The sequence below is a fragment of the Hakea prostrata genome, chromosome 9 (assembly GCF_041222555.1).
Source record: "Hakea prostrata isolate BN-2017 chromosome 9, UWA_Hpros_2, whole genome shotgun sequence".
Taxonomy (NCBI): Eukaryota; Viridiplantae; Streptophyta; class Magnoliopsida; order Proteales; family Proteaceae; genus Hakea; species Hakea prostrata.
This window is the reverse complement of record NC_142608.1, coordinates 29,194,422-29,211,327: the sequence shown is the minus strand read 5'-3', so window position 1 is coordinate 29,211,327 and position 16,906 is coordinate 29,194,422. Positions and strand designations below refer to the sequence as shown.

At 41.8% G+C, this 16,906-nt stretch overlaps 1 protein-coding gene across 1 annotated transcript; it reads left to right on the top strand.

Moving 5' to 3' along the window:
* The first annotated feature begins 1,941 nt into the window (after positions 1-1,941).
* On the top strand, positions 1,942-2,577 carry LOC149005097 (uncharacterized). Its single transcript, XM_089135793.1, has 2 exons — positions 1,942-2,337; positions 2,407-2,577. Exons 1-2 carry the CDS (start codon positions 1,942-1,944, stop codon positions 2,575-2,577), a joined length of 567 nt encoding a protein of 188 aa, XP_088991919.1.
* The last annotated feature ends 14,329 nt before the right edge of the window (positions 2,578-16,906 follow it).

Genomic DNA, 16,906 nt, shown 5'->3' with positions numbered 1-16,906 from the left:
AAAGATGAGCTTCAGTAGTCACCCGAAGCAAAGATTCCTAGTACTCGGATGCTCGACAATCTCGATCATGGCGTTCTAGATGATGTAAGCCAAATCTATCTCAAACCTCATGTGGATCGAATAAATGACTAAGGCATCCATCACTGACACCTTATGGTGATGTCCAGCCTTAGGAATGATATTCTGACCCACGATCTGACCAATAACCCTAGCCGAAGGAATCATCCTACCACTGATCCGTGGATGGTGACAGCGATCATCATCCCAAAGTGTAGCACAGATCTCATGAAGATCATATGGGAGAAGATGTCTGTATAGTGCCGCACTCCATGGTATCCACAAGCATGTGGGTAGAAAGGTACCTGAAGATCTCTGCAAGTGTACATGTAGTGAATTTGATCCGTGTCTCTCTGACCTGACTCTCTACAACCAATTGAAGAAAATCCGCTCCCAAACCCTCCTCAAATGATGTTAGATTGTTGTAGAACAACCTCACTAACTCCAGGTATACCGGTGGATTCTCCGTGAACAAGTGTGTCCACCTCATAGTATCAAATCTCTGTCTGATCCTAAAGGTCTGAAGCTCTCACAGTCGTAGTAGCCGCCCGTACTTGATGCGACAATGCCCAAAGTACACCTCATATAGGAACTTTGCCTGTGGTGTAACAAAGCGGTGCCTATCGATAACCTCAGCCCGTGGCTGTAGCGTTACTTTGCCTCTGCCTCCCCTGGAACCAATCTGTGGTCCCCTAGGTGGCATAGTGTCTATATCTGTAGAGAAGATGAAATAAGTCGAATATTAGAGTAATTACCAAAAAATTCAGCAATAAGGGCCTTTTTGTAATTTTTTGGAAATTTTTGATTTTGATGGAATTTCAATTTGAACATACTAGCATGTGCAGAATACTTGGAATAGCATGCTAATGAAGTTTATTTGAAGAAAATTCATCGAAATCTCGGTCTAAAGTAAAAAATTCAGCAACTACAAAAAAGGGATTTTTGGCATTTAGGTAAAAAATTGGATTTTTGGAAACGTTGAAATTGATTGAAACAAATTGCATGAGTACATCTAGCATATCATTTCTAGCATGTAGCAACTGATTTGGTGTTAAAATTCCTAGCGGTTTGAGAGTAATCAAATTTTTACTAAATCGGGGATTTTCGGTTGCGTTAGCAATAGCAAAAGCTTGTTTGTGTTTGTACTTGATGTTTAAGGTTTGCTTTTGCAAGAAAACTATGGGAATATGTTGCTAAGCATGCATAAACATGTTTCTAACCTAGAACAACAAGTATAACATGGTTTTTCAAGAAATCTAAGTGAAGAACACAACTTGAGAAGAAGATGAATAGTGTTTACCTTGTGTTGATGATCAATGTATGTTGTGTTGTTGTTGTTGAAGCCCTAAACAACTTGGAATAAATTTGAAAACCCTTGCAATATTGTTCTCCAGAGCCGTCTCTCAAAGGAAATGAGTTAGAAATGAGTTTGAAGTTTGAAATGAAGTATAAAACCCAATTTTCGTGTGCAGCAACAACTTGGTCAACTGACCAGTCGACCAGCTGAGGGTTGAAGGCTTAATGCTGGTTTTTGGTTGGAATTTTGGATTTTGGCCAATGTATGATTGATTGTTTACTATAGTGATGATTCTAAGCATGATTTAAGCATTCTACTCATATGCTCAAGTGGTTGTTGACGAATCTTCGATTTTCGGTGTTGTTATCTTTCGGTTTTGTAGAATGGTTGTCTTGAGGAATCACTTTGTTGGTTCCGGAAGCACTGGAAATGAAGAAGTACCGGCTGGTGGTTCTAATCAGTAGACTCAAGAGAATAGTCATACCACTAATGACATTTCCAATGCCCCGAACATTGGAAGTTTCCGAGACATTGCCAGCGTCATGAGTAATATGATGCACTAGCAGGCTAACCAATTCAACCAGATGATGACGGGTTTCATAACCCTTCACAATGAGACTCGCACTGGTGTGAATGGCAACCCGAATGGCAACCCTAATGCTGCGGTCCCAAATGCAGATAGGTTTGCTGGAACTCCCCATACTCGACTAATGGAGAATTTCTTAAAGCTGCAAGTGCCTTCTTTCTCTGGTGTCACGAAGGATGCTCTATTTTTGAATAAATGGCTACGGGAATTAGAGAAGGCCTTCCAAAATTTGCAGTGTTCTGATGCCCAGAAAGTTCTGTTTGCCGAGCAAAAGCTTCAGCACAAAGCTGATGCATGGTGGATTTCCACTCGGCCTATTCTTGAGGATCTGCATACAGGTGTTGTCTCTTGGGAATTTTTCAAGGAAGCTTTTTGTAAGAACTATTTCCCCGAAGCGGTAAATGATGCCAAGGAAGCCGAGTTCATGGCTCTTGTGTAGGGTGCTATGTCTATGCTGGACTATCAGCAAAAGTTTGAAGAACTCTTTTTCTTTGCCCTTGATTCCATCAAGCCCGATAATGCTAAGGCAAAGAAGTTCTTTAAAGGTCTGCGACCTGTGATCAAAGCATATTTCACTGTTCTCCCTCTTAAGAGCTATGCTCAGGTTGTTCAAAACTCGAAGAAGCTGAAGAAATAGAGAAAGATAGTGCCTGTGTTCAAAGGCCTTGGCAACCAAGAAATCCTGGTTTTGTTGACTGTACTGAGTGATGAATTGTCAGACCTGCACCATATCCCACTCCTACCTTTCAGCCAAGGAGTGTAGGTCAAAGTTCTGGTTTTGCTCATGCGGGTTAGCATAGTTAGTTTGGTGGAGTTAGACCTGGAATGAATGTCCAATCTTCTTGGCCTGGGATTGTGAATCCTAGACCCGTGGTTCAGAAGCCTCTGGTAGTAGCTGCTCTAGTTGAACCAAGAGACCTTTCTTGCTTTCACTTGTAAGCAGATGGACACTTTGCTCGCATTGCCCTAAGAAGCTGGTTCAGCCGTTTGCCCCTGTAGTGAAGAGCTCCTGCCCCTCCTTCTGGTAGGGTGTTTAGTATGTCTGGTACTGAACAAGAGGTGAACCATGATGTGGTAACAGGTACATTGTTAGTTGCTTCTATACTTGCATTTGTTCTATTTGATACGGGTGCATCTCATTCATTCATTTCATCTGCATTTGTAAAGAAGACTAACCTAACACCCAAGAACCCATCTAGTTGTTTGATGATAAATACTCCTGTTGGATTTGTTGTGAAACTAGATAAAGTGTTAGAAGATTGTGTTGTTTTGATCTGTGAAAAGAATCTGAAGGTGAATTTAGTACTTTTTGACATGAAGGACTTTGATGTGATTTTGGGAATCGATTGGTTGACATCCCACAATGTTGTAATTTTGTGTTCGTCGAAGAGAACTTAGTTTCAGATGTGTGGGAATTCAGTTTTTGAATTTCAAGGTGAGAAGGGAAGAATTAGTAAGAAGACTTTGATTGCATTGATGCAAGTCTGTGCATTAGTGGAAAGTACTTCACCTAGAAGCAAGGCCAAGGAAGAGAAAAATCTTGAAGAAGTCAAAGGTGTTACTGACTTTGCGGATGTTTTCCCGGATGATCTGTCAGGACTACCCCCTGATAGAGATGTTGAGTTTTCTATTGATTTGGTTCCAAGAGCTGCTCCAGTATCTAAAGATCCGTATAGAATGGCACCTACCGAATTGGAAGAACTGCAAACACAGCTGAATGAGCTCTTAGTTAGAGGTTTTATACAGCCAAGTGTATCACCTTGGGGAGCTCTGGTTTTGTGTGTGAAGAAGAAGGACGGTAGCATGCGTCTATGCATTGATTACGGGAGTTGAACAAGTTGACCATCAAGAATAGATATCTGCTGCCCAGGATTGATGATCTCTTCGATTAGTTGAAAGGTGCAGCCATGTTCTCAAAGATTGATTTAAGGTCTAGATATCATCAGTTGAAAGTGAAGTCAAGTGATATTTTCAAGACAGCTTTTAGAACAAGATATGGTCATTTTGAGTTTAGAGTTATGCCTTTTGGTTTAACTAATGCTCCTACTGTGTTCATGGATCTCATGAACCGAGTATTTCATGATGTGCTTGACAAGTTCGTGATAGTCTTCATTGATGACATCTTGATCTACTCGAAGAGTGAAGAAGAGCATGTGAGACATCTAATTTCAGGTTGCAAAGGTTGGGAGAAAAGAAGCTTTATGCTAAGTTTAGCAAGTGTGATTTTTGGCTCTCAAGGGTACTATTTCTAAGCCATGTGGTTTCAGCCGAAGGTATTCGTGTTGATCCTGAGAAGGTACAAGTAGTTGTCGATTGGGAAAGACCGAAGACTGTGACAGAAATAAGAAGTTTTCTAGGATTGGCGGGATACTACAGAAGATTTATTGAGAATTTTTCTAGGTTGGCTACCCCTATGACTAAGCTAACTAGAAAAAAATAGAAGTTTGTGTGGACCGAAGTGTGTGAGAAGAATTTCAAAGAGTTGAAAGTTAGATTGACAAGTGCCCCGATTTTGACTATTCCTGATAATTCTGGTGGTTTGACAGTCCACACTGATGCTTCAAAGATTGTTTTGGGTTGCATTCTTATGCAACATGGTAAGGTGGTGGCCTATGCTTCTCGGCAATTGAAATATTATGAGCAGAACTACCCCACTAATGATTTAGAACTTGCCGCTGTTGTCTTTGCTTTGAAAATTTGGAGACATTACCTGTATGGTGAGAAAATTGCTATTTTCACAGATTACAAAAGTATGAAATACTTCTTTACGCAAAAGGAGTTGAATATGAGAAAAAGAAGATGGTTAGAATTGGTCTCTGATTATGACTGTGACATCCAGTATCACCCTGGTAAGGCGAATGTGGTTGCTGATGCTCTTAGCAAGAAAAGTCAGAAGAAAGTGTTGTACTTGAATTCTTTGAGTCAACCTTTGTTGTATTGGATTTCAGAAATTTGTTTGGAAATTGTTCCTGAAGGATTAGATTTTGTTCTTTCTGCCATGTCAACAAGATCCACCCTTAGAGACAGAATTATTGCTCTGCAAAGTTCTGATCAGGAATTGAAGGAGAAGATTGAGAAGATTTCTTCGAATCCTAAGTTGGACCCTGATTTTGGTATGTCTATGGATGGTGCTTTATTGTTTAGAGGTAGAATTTGTGTGCCGGCTGTTGAAAAATTAAGAAGGAAATAGTGAAGGAAGCACACCAGTCTATTTTCACAGTACACCCTGGAAGTACCAAGATGTACAAGGATTTAAGGGGACATTTTTGGTGGATTGGTTTGAAGGTCGATGTGGAAGATTTTGTGGCCAAGTGTGAGACTTGTGTCACATCCCCCCAGCCGGTACCCTAACTGGCAGACTTGGGAGTGTGATCCACAGCCCCGAAGATCAAGTATCGAGGAAATCATCCTCCCAGATATACAATAACATAATCATAAACAAGAAATAATCAAGGTTTAAATATTATAAACAAAGATTCAACACAAGAAATAAATAAACAATATAATCAGAGTGCGAAAAATGATACCAGATATCCGAAGATATCAAAAGAAGTAGAGAGAGGCGGAAACTCCCTCCCCAAATACAGCGGAACGTAGTATGTAAGTCTAAAAGGAATTACAACTAAATCAAAGGAAATAAGAAAGATAAACTAAACTTAAGAGTCTTCTATCCTATAGATGACATCTTCAAAATAGTGGACTTCATCAATCCAACAGAGATGTTCCAATTCCACGTTGCCTCTAATCGTAGTACGAAATGTGATCGCCTGAGGGATCATCAGAGTAATCTTAATTGTCGCCAACACCTTGCGTGTAGTACGCTTCATCAGCTTGCGCTTCATTGTACTGTTCTTCATAGTAGTCAATACCTGTAGAATAGTCTAACAAGAGATTGTACAAAAAGGAATGAGTTTCGAAGAAACTCAGTAAGGTAGTTAATCCATAACAACATAAATAACATGTGGCAGAACATAACAAGATGCAATGCAATATGAAACAGATAAAGTATGTATGCATCTAAACTCTATGTATGTTGGTCACTATTGGCAGACATGCTTTAAGTCATAACACCATACTTCTTTGGGTAGGTCACGCGTACGGCTCCTGTTGGTAGTGGGTCCGGCATCCCTCGGGACAATCCATGGCTGGGGGTTAAGTTACCTCTCTCTCACATCACCATTTGGTCTAAGTACTGGCGCATGTTAGGGTAAAGCCTAGCCCAATGCAAGTCATCTACTCAGTTACATCAACTCAGGTCCAAATACCTCCATTCTTCGCCCCGGGCGATCCTTTCCGATATCCTTTCCACTAGAGTCCTAATAGTCCCGGACTATGGACTCATCAACCCTAGGTTATCCACATATGGTAAACAGGAAGCTCTCATGTCCTCTCACTGGTTGGTTACCGGTCTTAAGCGCCCATGAGCCCAAGTCTAGCCATATGCAACCCTCCAATAAATGGCCCCCACAATATGATTCCCGTCCTCTCACGGGTTGGTTACCGGTCTTGAGCGCTCATGAATCACACTGCTACCATGGGTCGTTCGGTCTCAATACCCTTCCGATTTGGGTCTGATATAACGGGGACATCCTAGCCAAACACTAGTAGACAGTCCTAGGTATGACAACCAATGATTCGGGAAAGCGTCAATGGGCACCCCGGAAACATCCCATACTATTTCCGATAATGTCCAAGGACAGAAGTGTCAAAAGGACACCTCTCAATCCCAAACCATACCTAGTCAAACACATTCTCAGATCAGTTATGTCATACACAACCAACAATTCATCATATAAAAGAGAATGTAAAAGCATAAGCTAATCGTTAAACAATATAGTAATAAGCAATTCATATAAGCTTAAATAATAAAAAGAAAACATAAATGAAGTGCTACTGTAGTTACAATAGTACATCAGAAGTATAAAGTACAACAACAGTAAACAAACTCATAGTTTCATATGGTAGAAACTTGAGAGTATGCAATCTATGTAATTAAGGAATAACTGTCCTTACCTTGATTATCGCCAAAGATAATCCAAAGATCAAAGAGAGAGACACCAAACTTGGCAAATAAACCCCTAACAAGCATAGATACAACATTAGGAAAGATGCCTAAAAGATTAGAGAGCAAACGAATCAAACTGAGTGAAAATTGAAGCTACTGCCTTCATTGGTCGAGTGCCTTGGTCTACTAACCCAGTCGACCAATCGAGTCAAGACGGAATTGCAGAATTTAGATTGGTCATAACTTCTTCATTTGAAGTCGGATTGATCCGAAATTCGAAGGGGAACTTCCTAGAATGTATTAGAATCATATGGGAAGATAAAATCATCAAGTCATGGTCAAAATATGGGTTCTTGATTTGACCCAAGAAACTAGGGTTTCAACCTTTATGGCTCTCATGAAAAGGTTGTGATCACAAGGATGAAAGGGAATAATTTGTTTGGTCAAAAACAACAAGAAAATCATTCAATGATCAATTTTAGATTAACATAAATATTTCCCATGAGGTTTAACTCGCATGGGAGGTTACCAAAGGTTTCCAGAAAGATCATACAAGGGTTAGGGTTTCAAGAAAATCATCGGCTAGGGTTAAGATCATGACGATGATCATAGATCTGAAAGAATAGAATGAGATCATGGAATAGATGGTTGCAAGAATGCAGCATCTCCTTCCTGATCTCGAACAAGAACAAGATTAAAGAAAAGAAATTCAGAGATGTAAAAGAAAAGAGAGCGTAGACATACCTTTGTTGCAGGAGGAAGGAAATTACTTGAGTTCTTGCGAGATATCAACCAAGGATGCAAGGAAATTTATTAGAATGAAGTTCTAACTCGTTCCAGAGGCTTAAGAGGCAGATGAGGCAGAGTAATCCTGAGATTTAGACTTAAATAGAGTAGCCACGACCTAATTAGCAAAAATAGAACCAATTGGTCAATTGATTGGTCGACTGGTCCAGTCGACCAATCAAGACAGCAAGTTCAAACAGTGGATTTAAAGGTTCAAATCAAGTCCAAACATAACGGGGTTTTGCACACACCTAAAGTGACTTACCTAGTAGGTAGAAATGCCTTAGAATCAATACAGGGAGCACTCTAAGTCCATCAACTAATCCGATCTTCAACAGGATGCAGTTTCCATAAATGGAACACTGACATCAACACTCATGGATTTCAATCCAGCCACCAAGTCTTCTACTGAAATGGCCCAAAGCTGACTTCTTGCCTTACTTCGGGTTGTCGGACCTACAAACAACAGGGTTTCTGGGTCAAGGTTAGGGTTGGGTTTCACAACTTGTCAGCGTGTGAAAGCCATTTGTCAACCTCCATCTGGATTACTTCAGCCCCTTCCTATTCCTACTTGGAAGTGGGAAGACATTTCTATGGACTTCGTGACTAGCTTGCCCCGGACAAATAAAGGCAATGATACTGTATGGGTAATCGTTGATACGTTGACCAAATCAGCCCATTTCATCCCTATGAAGATCACTCATACCTTGGATAAGCTAGCTAGGCTTTATGTGGACAATGTGGTGCATCTACACGGAGTGCCAGTAAGTATTGTTTCGGATTGTGAGCCACCCCTTCTTGTGTTCTCTCCTTGCATTTGTATAAATCTCTCTCATTCTACACATGCTATTCTACACATGATTCTCTTCATAGCAACATGATTTCATCTCCTAAACTGATTTCTATAGTATGCTAAGTCTAATTTATTATTAGTATATAATTCTAATTATCATTCCCTTAGTTGATTCCCCAATGTTCCTTGCATTTGCAATTGATTTCATTAAAGAACATGATGTTTATCATATAGAAGCTAGGGTTTCAAATTGGAGATTCTTAATTAGACCATTGATTGATGTTAAATCTTTGCTAGATAGTCTTCATTTACTATTCCTAACATTCCCTACAAATTTTGGAGTGATCCGAGCCTCGGAAGATAGGTTTCGGATAAAAAAAACATCTCAATTCAGCCCCAACACTGTTCACTTGGTGATACGGAGAAAATATGATCGAACTTGGTTCATTCTTGGTTCGACCCTTGACTCTGGTCGGGACGAAGGGAATCGACTCGCTTCCAAGCGAGCCGGATCCATGAGGTAGCTTACTGAGGAAGAAAACTAAATCAGCCACAAGCACGCCCTAATCCGATACTTTCGGAGTAGGTTAATCAACCTAATGACGGCTAGCAGAATTTGGCGGCTATCAGTCATCGCTATCATATGGATAACCATCAGATAACAGTCGGGTTATCCTAGGAGTCATCTACTAGTCCAAACTAGTAGAAGTCTATCACTCAACGGATCTATCTGTTGAGATCCAACGACTATCCGAAGAAGGCTCAAATACATCCAACGAAGAAGATTCGAAGGTATACTCTATATAAGACATCAACCTACCCACAAGGTAGGGACGGACGAAAACACTCAAATGCTTACTATCTGAATCGTATTCTTGTTATTCATTCCTTAGCTCTTTGCTCTAGCAGAGCCCGTTGTGATTAAGTTCATCAACTGACTTAGCCTTCAGAGGTGGACTCCGACCCCAGCGGTCGGGCCACATCTGATGCTTTGTTTTGCAGGTCATTCTTAGGAGATCTAAGGGCTGAGCAGATTTTGGACGCATCATTTGGCACCGTCTGTGGGAATTGTTTTAGAAAGCTATGGTGACTAGATCAGCGGCAGCAGTAGCAATTGCTGCACAGCAAGATGCTGGCGTCCCAATTCCTGGAGTAAACAATCCGGATATTCCTCAGGGAAGTCGACCGCTCGAGGTAGATGGTGGTCAAGGAGGTAATAATCCTCCAGATTCACTCCAGCATCAACTGGATCAACTGAAACTCCAGATGCTGTAGGTAAGTCAGGCACTCTGTGTACTGACCAGACAAGTGGTGGTACCACAAGAGCCCGATCGTCGTGATGCAGGAAGGCGCGCATCGCAGCGGGATCGGAGACTAATTGATGAACAAAACGTTGGTCAAAACTTCCGGGAAGGCGACCGAGTACCTAGGAGAACTGAAAATCTCCCTAGGCGTAACGATCGGTTCGACGGACCGCAAGGGAGTACTACTGATTCGAATACAAGGTTGGTTACCGGAGTGAGAACTCACTCACCAACTGTTAGACGCGTTGTTCGGGATGATGATCGTGTTGTTCGAGATGATGATCGTGTTGTTCGAGATGATGATCGTGTTGTTCGTGATAATGATTGTGTTGTTCGTGATAATGATCTTGGTGTTCGGGGCCATGATTGTGTTGTTGAAGATCGGTCAGCACATATTGGTCAAGAATTGGTTAATATCAAACAAAAGCTCGGGCAATTGGCGAGAGGAAGGATAACTGATGATGTATATTCGGTTATTCGAAAAACTCCATTTGCCGAGCCTATTGATGGATATCATTTTCCTCATAATTTCCGTTTGCCAACTTTTTCCACATTCAATGGCTCCGGAGATCCCACGGCCCACATCAGTTATTATCAGGAGACTATGGCAGTTGTAGCTAATTCAGATGAAATTCTTTGCAGGGTCTTTGGTTCATCTTTAACTAGAGTGGCACAGAAATGGTTCTCAAACCTCCCCTCAGGAAGGATCGTGAATTTCAACGAGTTGGCACGCAAATTCATAGGGCGATTTCAGAGTGGAATCCAGATTAAAAAGACCGAGGAAACCTTGTTTACTATTAGACAAGGGAAGAGTGAATCGATTCGGGAATACCTAAAAAGATTCAACAGGGTTACAATGGAGATAGAAAACCTAGATGAGCAAGTAGCTAAAACTGCTTTGTTCACTGGCCTCACTAATCGAAGACTGTTGGAGTTATTACTTCAAGACATGCCTACAACTTATGCTGAATTGGTATAGAGATGCCAAAAGCAGGCAGAAGTCATGAAAATCTTAGACGCCCGCCAAGGGGATAATAAAGCCTCCACAAAAGAGCAGAAGGCTCCTGAAAACAAATAGAAGCCGAGGCAGAATATTCGAGGTCGAGTTGGAAAGCCTCATCAGGCATGGCGGCAGAGATCTCTCGACAAAAGTGAGTATACTCCATTAAATATTCCTCGGGCTAATATTTTAAACATGATCAAAAAACGGAATATCTTGAAGTGGCCTTCGAAGCTTCCTACTAAACCTGGGGAACAGGATCGAGAAAGGTATTGCCGTTTCCACAAGGATTACGGTCATTATACCAATGATTGTAGACATTTAAAGGCGGATATCAAAAGATTGATATCCCAGGGACATTTGTCCAATTTCGTCAGTAGAAGGCGAGAGGAACCACGCGATGCAGCAGTAAAAAGGGACCGTTCGGTTAGCCCAGATCAACCGAAGGAGGCTCCTAAATCTAAGAAGGGTAAGGAGGTGATTGATGCTACTCGGTCATCGATCCTTACAATCTTTGGAGGTCCCGAGCCTGAATCACTCCGGAAGCTGAAAGCAAAATCCAAATTTGTTGGGACCGGAGAGACGCAAAAGCATAAAAGGCCAAATGGTGAGGGTTCGATCACCTTTGGCGAAGAAGATGAAAGAGGCATTTGTTTACCTCATGATGACGCCATAGTCATCCAGGTAGAGATTGCACGCCGAGAAGTACACAGGGTGTTAGTTGACACCGGGTCTGCTGCCGACTTATTATCTTATGCAGCCTATCAGAAACTTAAGGTGGATGAAGACTTGATGGAGCCATCATCTACGCATCTATATGGCTTTGAAGGATCATCTGCAATAGCGGAAGAATCGGTCCAGTTGGATCTGTCAATTGGAAGCTTCCCCAAAGAAGCCACCGTTCGGGTAAATTTCTTGGTGGTTTGGGATCTCTCTGCTTACAATGTAATCCTTGGGAGACCATCTTTGTCGAAATTAGGTGCTATCGTTTCAATGAAGCACCTCAAAATAAAATTCCCAACTAATATGGGAGTCGGTCAAGTTTCATCTGACCAAAAAATTTCTCGGCAATGTTATGTTGCATATCTAAAAGACAAGGAAGGCCAGAGAAAGGTAACGGCGTTACCAATTGAAGTACGAGATGATCGGGATGAAGCAGAAATGCAAAGGCCCGAGCCAGTAGAAAAGCTGGAGTAAGTCCAGTTGTATCCCGATGATGAAAAAAGAGTTACTTATATCGGGTCTGAGCAGCTGGAAGAATTCAAAGGGGAGTTGAAGTCTTTTCTTCAACAGAATAGTGACGTGTTCGCGTGGTCTGCAGAAGACATGCCAGGAATTGATCGGCATGTTGCAGAGCACAAACTTTGGATAGATCCAAAGGTGAAACCAGTTATCCAGAAAAAGAGAAATTTCTCCATGGAAAAATATGAAGCCGTTCGGGGCGAAGTTGAAAAACTGAAGAGTTCTGGTTTCATCGAACCAATTGAATGCCCAATCTGGTTGGCCAACGTGGTGATGGTCAAAAAGGCAAACGGGAAGGGGAGGATGTGTACAGATTACACAAACCTTAACAAGGCTTGCCTAAAGATTGTTACCCGTCGCCTAGAATTGATCTGTTGATAGATGCAATTGCAGGATATGAAACCTTGAGTTTTATGGATGCCTACTCAGGGTATAATCAGATCCTCATGAACAAGGAGGACAAAAAGTTTACGGCTTTCATGACTGATCGTGAAAGTTTTTATTATAAAGTCATGCCATTCGGCCTGAAGAATGCAGGAGCTACTTATCAGAGGGCCGTCAACAAAATTTTCAAGGACTTGATCGGGAAAAATGTCGAAGCTTATGTTGACGATATGCTAGTAAAGAGCATTGCAAAGGCAAAACATATTGAATATTTAACGGAGGTATTTTCAGTACTGCGAAAATACCAAATGAAGCTGAATCCGGAGAAATGTGCCTTTGGAGTTTCTTCAGGCAAATTCTTGGGCTTCATGGTATCACAAAGAGGTATTGAGGCTAATCCTGCCAAAATATAGGCTTTAATTGATATGGAAGCCCCCAAAACTGTTTGGGATGTGCAATGCTTAACGGGAAGAGTAGCCGCTTTAAACCATTTCATCTCACAGTCAGGAGAAAAGTGTTTACCTTTTTTCAAGGAACTCAAAGATTTAAGGGGCAGTAAGGAGGCAAAATGGACCGAGGAGTGTCAAAAAGCTTTCGAAGAACTGAAGGAGATGTTGGGAAGACCACCGCTATTGTCCCGACCGGAGAAGGGGGAAATCTTGCAGCTATATTTAGCAGCATCCCCTTCGGCAGTCAGCACAGTACTCGTTCAGGAAAAGGACAAGAAGCAATGGCCAATTTATTATGTCAGCCACGTACTACTGGATGCGGAAACACGGTATTCTCAGATCGAGAAGCAGGCTCTAGCTCTTATGATAGCAGCTAGGAAACTACGGCCATATTTTCATGCTCATTCCATCGAGGTATTTACTACTTTTCCCCTTAGTAAAGTTCTTCATAAACCTGATTTGTCTAGAAGAATGGTGGCATGGTTGGTTGAACTCAATGAGTTCCAAGTAAGCTTTAAGCCTCGAACGGCAATCAAAGCTCAATCACTAGCCGACTTTGTAGTAGAGACTACTGCACCAATGGAAGACATTGTCGAACCCACTATCCCAACCATTGGGGAGGTATATGTGGATGGTTCAAGTAATAAGGATGGAGCAGGGGCTAGAATTCTCTTGAAGAGTCCGGCAAGATTTATTATTCGGTATTCATTGAGATTTGCATTTGAAGCAAGTAACAACGAAGAAGAGTACGAAGCCCTAATAGCTGGACTTAGATTGTCAAAAGCATTAGCAATAGCAGACGTAACTATTTATAGTGACTCTCAGCTTATTGTCAACCAAGTACGAGGGGAATATGGTGTTAAGGAACCCCGGTTACAGAAATATCAAGAGATTGTGCAAGTATTGCAGAAAGAGTTCAGGAATCTGAAAGTATGTCAGATTCCAATAAAATAAAATACAATGGCAGATGAGCAATCCCGATTAGCGAATGCTAAAGAAAAGAATTTAGACCCTTCGGTTTACTTAGAAGAGATAACATTTCCAAATTATCATGAGAAGGAAATTTCCTATATTGAAGCGGAGCATTGCTGGATGAATCCAATAGTTGAATATCTGAGAGATGATAAACTACCAGAGGATCCGAAAGAGGCGAGATTAATCAAAGTACGATCAACGCGATTCATTATGCAGAATGGAAGGCTATACAGAAGTTCTTATTTTGGACCCCTCCTGAGATGTTTGGGTCTCGAGGGATCGGAATCAGCCCTAGCTGAGGTGCATGAAGGAATTTGTGGTGCTCACATGGGCGGTCGGGCCCTGGCACACAAAACTCTGAGGCTTGGGTTATATTGGCCTAAGCTCCAACAAGCTGCTATGGAATATGTTCGCCGATGTAGCAACTGTCAAATCCATGCTACGGTATCTAAACGCCCAGCTGAAACCATGACTTCGATTCTAGATCCCATCCCTTTTGCGATGTGGGGAATCGATATCATGGGCAAATTCACCAAGGCGTCGGGCGGAAGAGAGTATCTTATAGTAGCAATCGACTACTTCACCAAATGAGTCGAGGCTAGCACCCTGGCAACCATCAGTGAAAGAAAGGTGGAGAAAGTCGTGCTCGAGTCAATTATATATCGGTTCGAAATGCCAAAAATAATCGTTACCGATCATGGCACCCAATTTGACTGTCCACAATTTGAGCAATTTTGTGGAACTTATTTGATTGAGCATTGTATGTCATCAGTGGCATACCCCCAAAAGCAATGGTCAAGTAGTGGTCACAAACCGAACACTACTTGAGGGAATAAAGAGAAGACTCGAAGCTGATAACGCCTTGTGGGTCGAAGAATTGCAGAATGTACTATTGGCCTACCGAACTACGGTTCGGACACCTATAAGAGAATCTCCTTTTAAACTGGCATACGGATCTGAAGCATTGGCACCTATAAAAGTAATGGCTGGAACACTTCGGGACAGAGAATTCGAAGAAAAAGCGAATGAACAAGGGCTGCTTGATAGCCTTGATTTATTGGATGAGGTTCGTGCAAAAGCAATAGCACGAACTCAACATTATCAACGGAGGATAGCGTCAAATTATAATTCCCGAGTAAAGAATCGTCGGTACTGCGGCAAGAGAAATGGTATTGAGAAATACCTTAGCTTCAGATCCACGCCATCAAAGGAAATTGGACCCTTCATGGGAGGGACCATATATGGTTATTAAACCAGTCAGTTCGGGGGCTTACAAGCTGAAGAACATGGCAACCCAGAAAGAGTTGGATCGTTCGTGGAATGCCAGGCATCTGAAGAAATATTATCCTTGAAGATTATCATTTTCGTTCATGATGTAACAAATTTCAACGCAATCAATACAATTATCAGTTTTCAACATACTGTCTTTTGATTGGGGGGCATCATACAACACTCAAGAACAGATCCAGCAGACAAAATCAAAAGGCATTGGTTTAAAACCCGAGTGAGTTCCTTCTCAGACTTATTGAATTTCTCCGGAAATCCTTAAGTAAAGGCATCGGTTTAAAACCCGAGTGAGTTCCTTCTCAGACTTATCGCTCAGGAAATTCTTAAGTAAAGGCATTGGTTTAAAACCCGAGTGAGTTCCTTCTCAGACTTATTGAATTTCTACGGAAATCTCTAAGTAAAGGCATTGTTTTAAACAACTAAGACCTACTGCAACAATAACTCAAGTGGCTGAAAAAGTTCAAAGATGAAGTTAATTCTTTATTTATTTAAACGACCAAAAGAGGCCAACCTTTACATCAAGCATACATAGGAGACAACAAGTGTTGGGGTACAATCTTAGTTCGGTCAAAAAAAAAAAAAGTCATCTTCGGTGATCATTAAGAAGTTAAACAAGATCGAAGGAGCTTTGTCAGAAGAAACACAGAGTCAAGAAGCAACACGGATTCAAGAAGAAGAAGAAGAACAGAGTCGGGAAAACTTATGTTATCAAAATCCTCTGCAATTCCATACTCTTTATCCAGCTTGACCGAAAGAAGTCTGATCTTTGATCAAACCTGCATTCAAGGCTAGGTCTTCATAACTGAATCCTTTGAGAGGAGAATATGGTGGACAATCGTCAAGATAATCCATGATATCCGGATCTGGGGATGGAAGGTCTGTATCATCCTTGGTCCAGGCAGGAAGAGGAAGTCCAAGCTTTGCAAACACTTTAGAATGACAATTGGTGCGGTGGGGAGTCGTGTTGAAATAAGGATTTCTCCTTTAATATCGATTCCCATACTTCGTTTTCGCCATCCCGGTATGCTTGCAAGTTATAAGCGTTCGGCATATCAACAAAAGGCTTACTGTGCAAATACTTGAAGATGCAAGCTCTGCGAACATCAATTGGGAGGGACTCGGGCAAAGGGATAACAGCTTGCCTTTGGGGTAACGCTTCAGACCCTTTCACCCCTGACGTCCCTGCTTCCTGTTCCAGAAGACAGATCTTCTCCCTGGCATCATCCAAATTCGAACGAAGACGTTCGATCTCGGAATTCTTCTCTCGTGCAATCTCCCAAGCTCAGCTTCCAAGACGAGCAATCTCAGCGTCTTTGGCTTTGGAGTCTTCCCGAAGCCTGGAAACTTCATCACTCGTCTTACTGAGTCTAGAGGCTGCTTCCACTTGGTTGTGGAAGTTACCAAAGTGAGACTCCTACAACAACTTCAGAGTTAGTCATAAGCAAAGAAAAATCTTCTGAACAAAAAAGGTAATGAAGAAAAACTTACCTCACTGGTGTGATTTCAGTAAACTCACTATCGGAATCGTGGAGAGGACTCTACTCTCGGCAGGTATCCGAACAGCGGTGCATCATTCCAAGGCCTTGTCAAAATCGCTTTGTCCCCAAGTCAGACCTCTTTAACGGACAAGAAGGATGAGCTACATCATCCGCCAACCTAGGGCGCTTCCTAGTGGCAAATGCCTCGGGCTCCAAAGAAGGAGAGGAGGAGGATGCCAAACAAGCTCTAGAGTTGGAAATAG

Excerpts from the sequence above, each read along its gene's own strand:
- LOC149005097 (XM_089135793.1), top strand. The coding sequence starts at position 1,942 with ATGACGGGTTTCATAACCCTTCACAATGAGACTCGCACTGGTGTGAAT. Across the intron at positions 2,338-2,406 it reads AGAACTATTTCCCCGAAGCG|CAAAAGTTTGAAGAACTCTT; the intron begins GTAAATGATGCC and ends CTGGACTATCAG.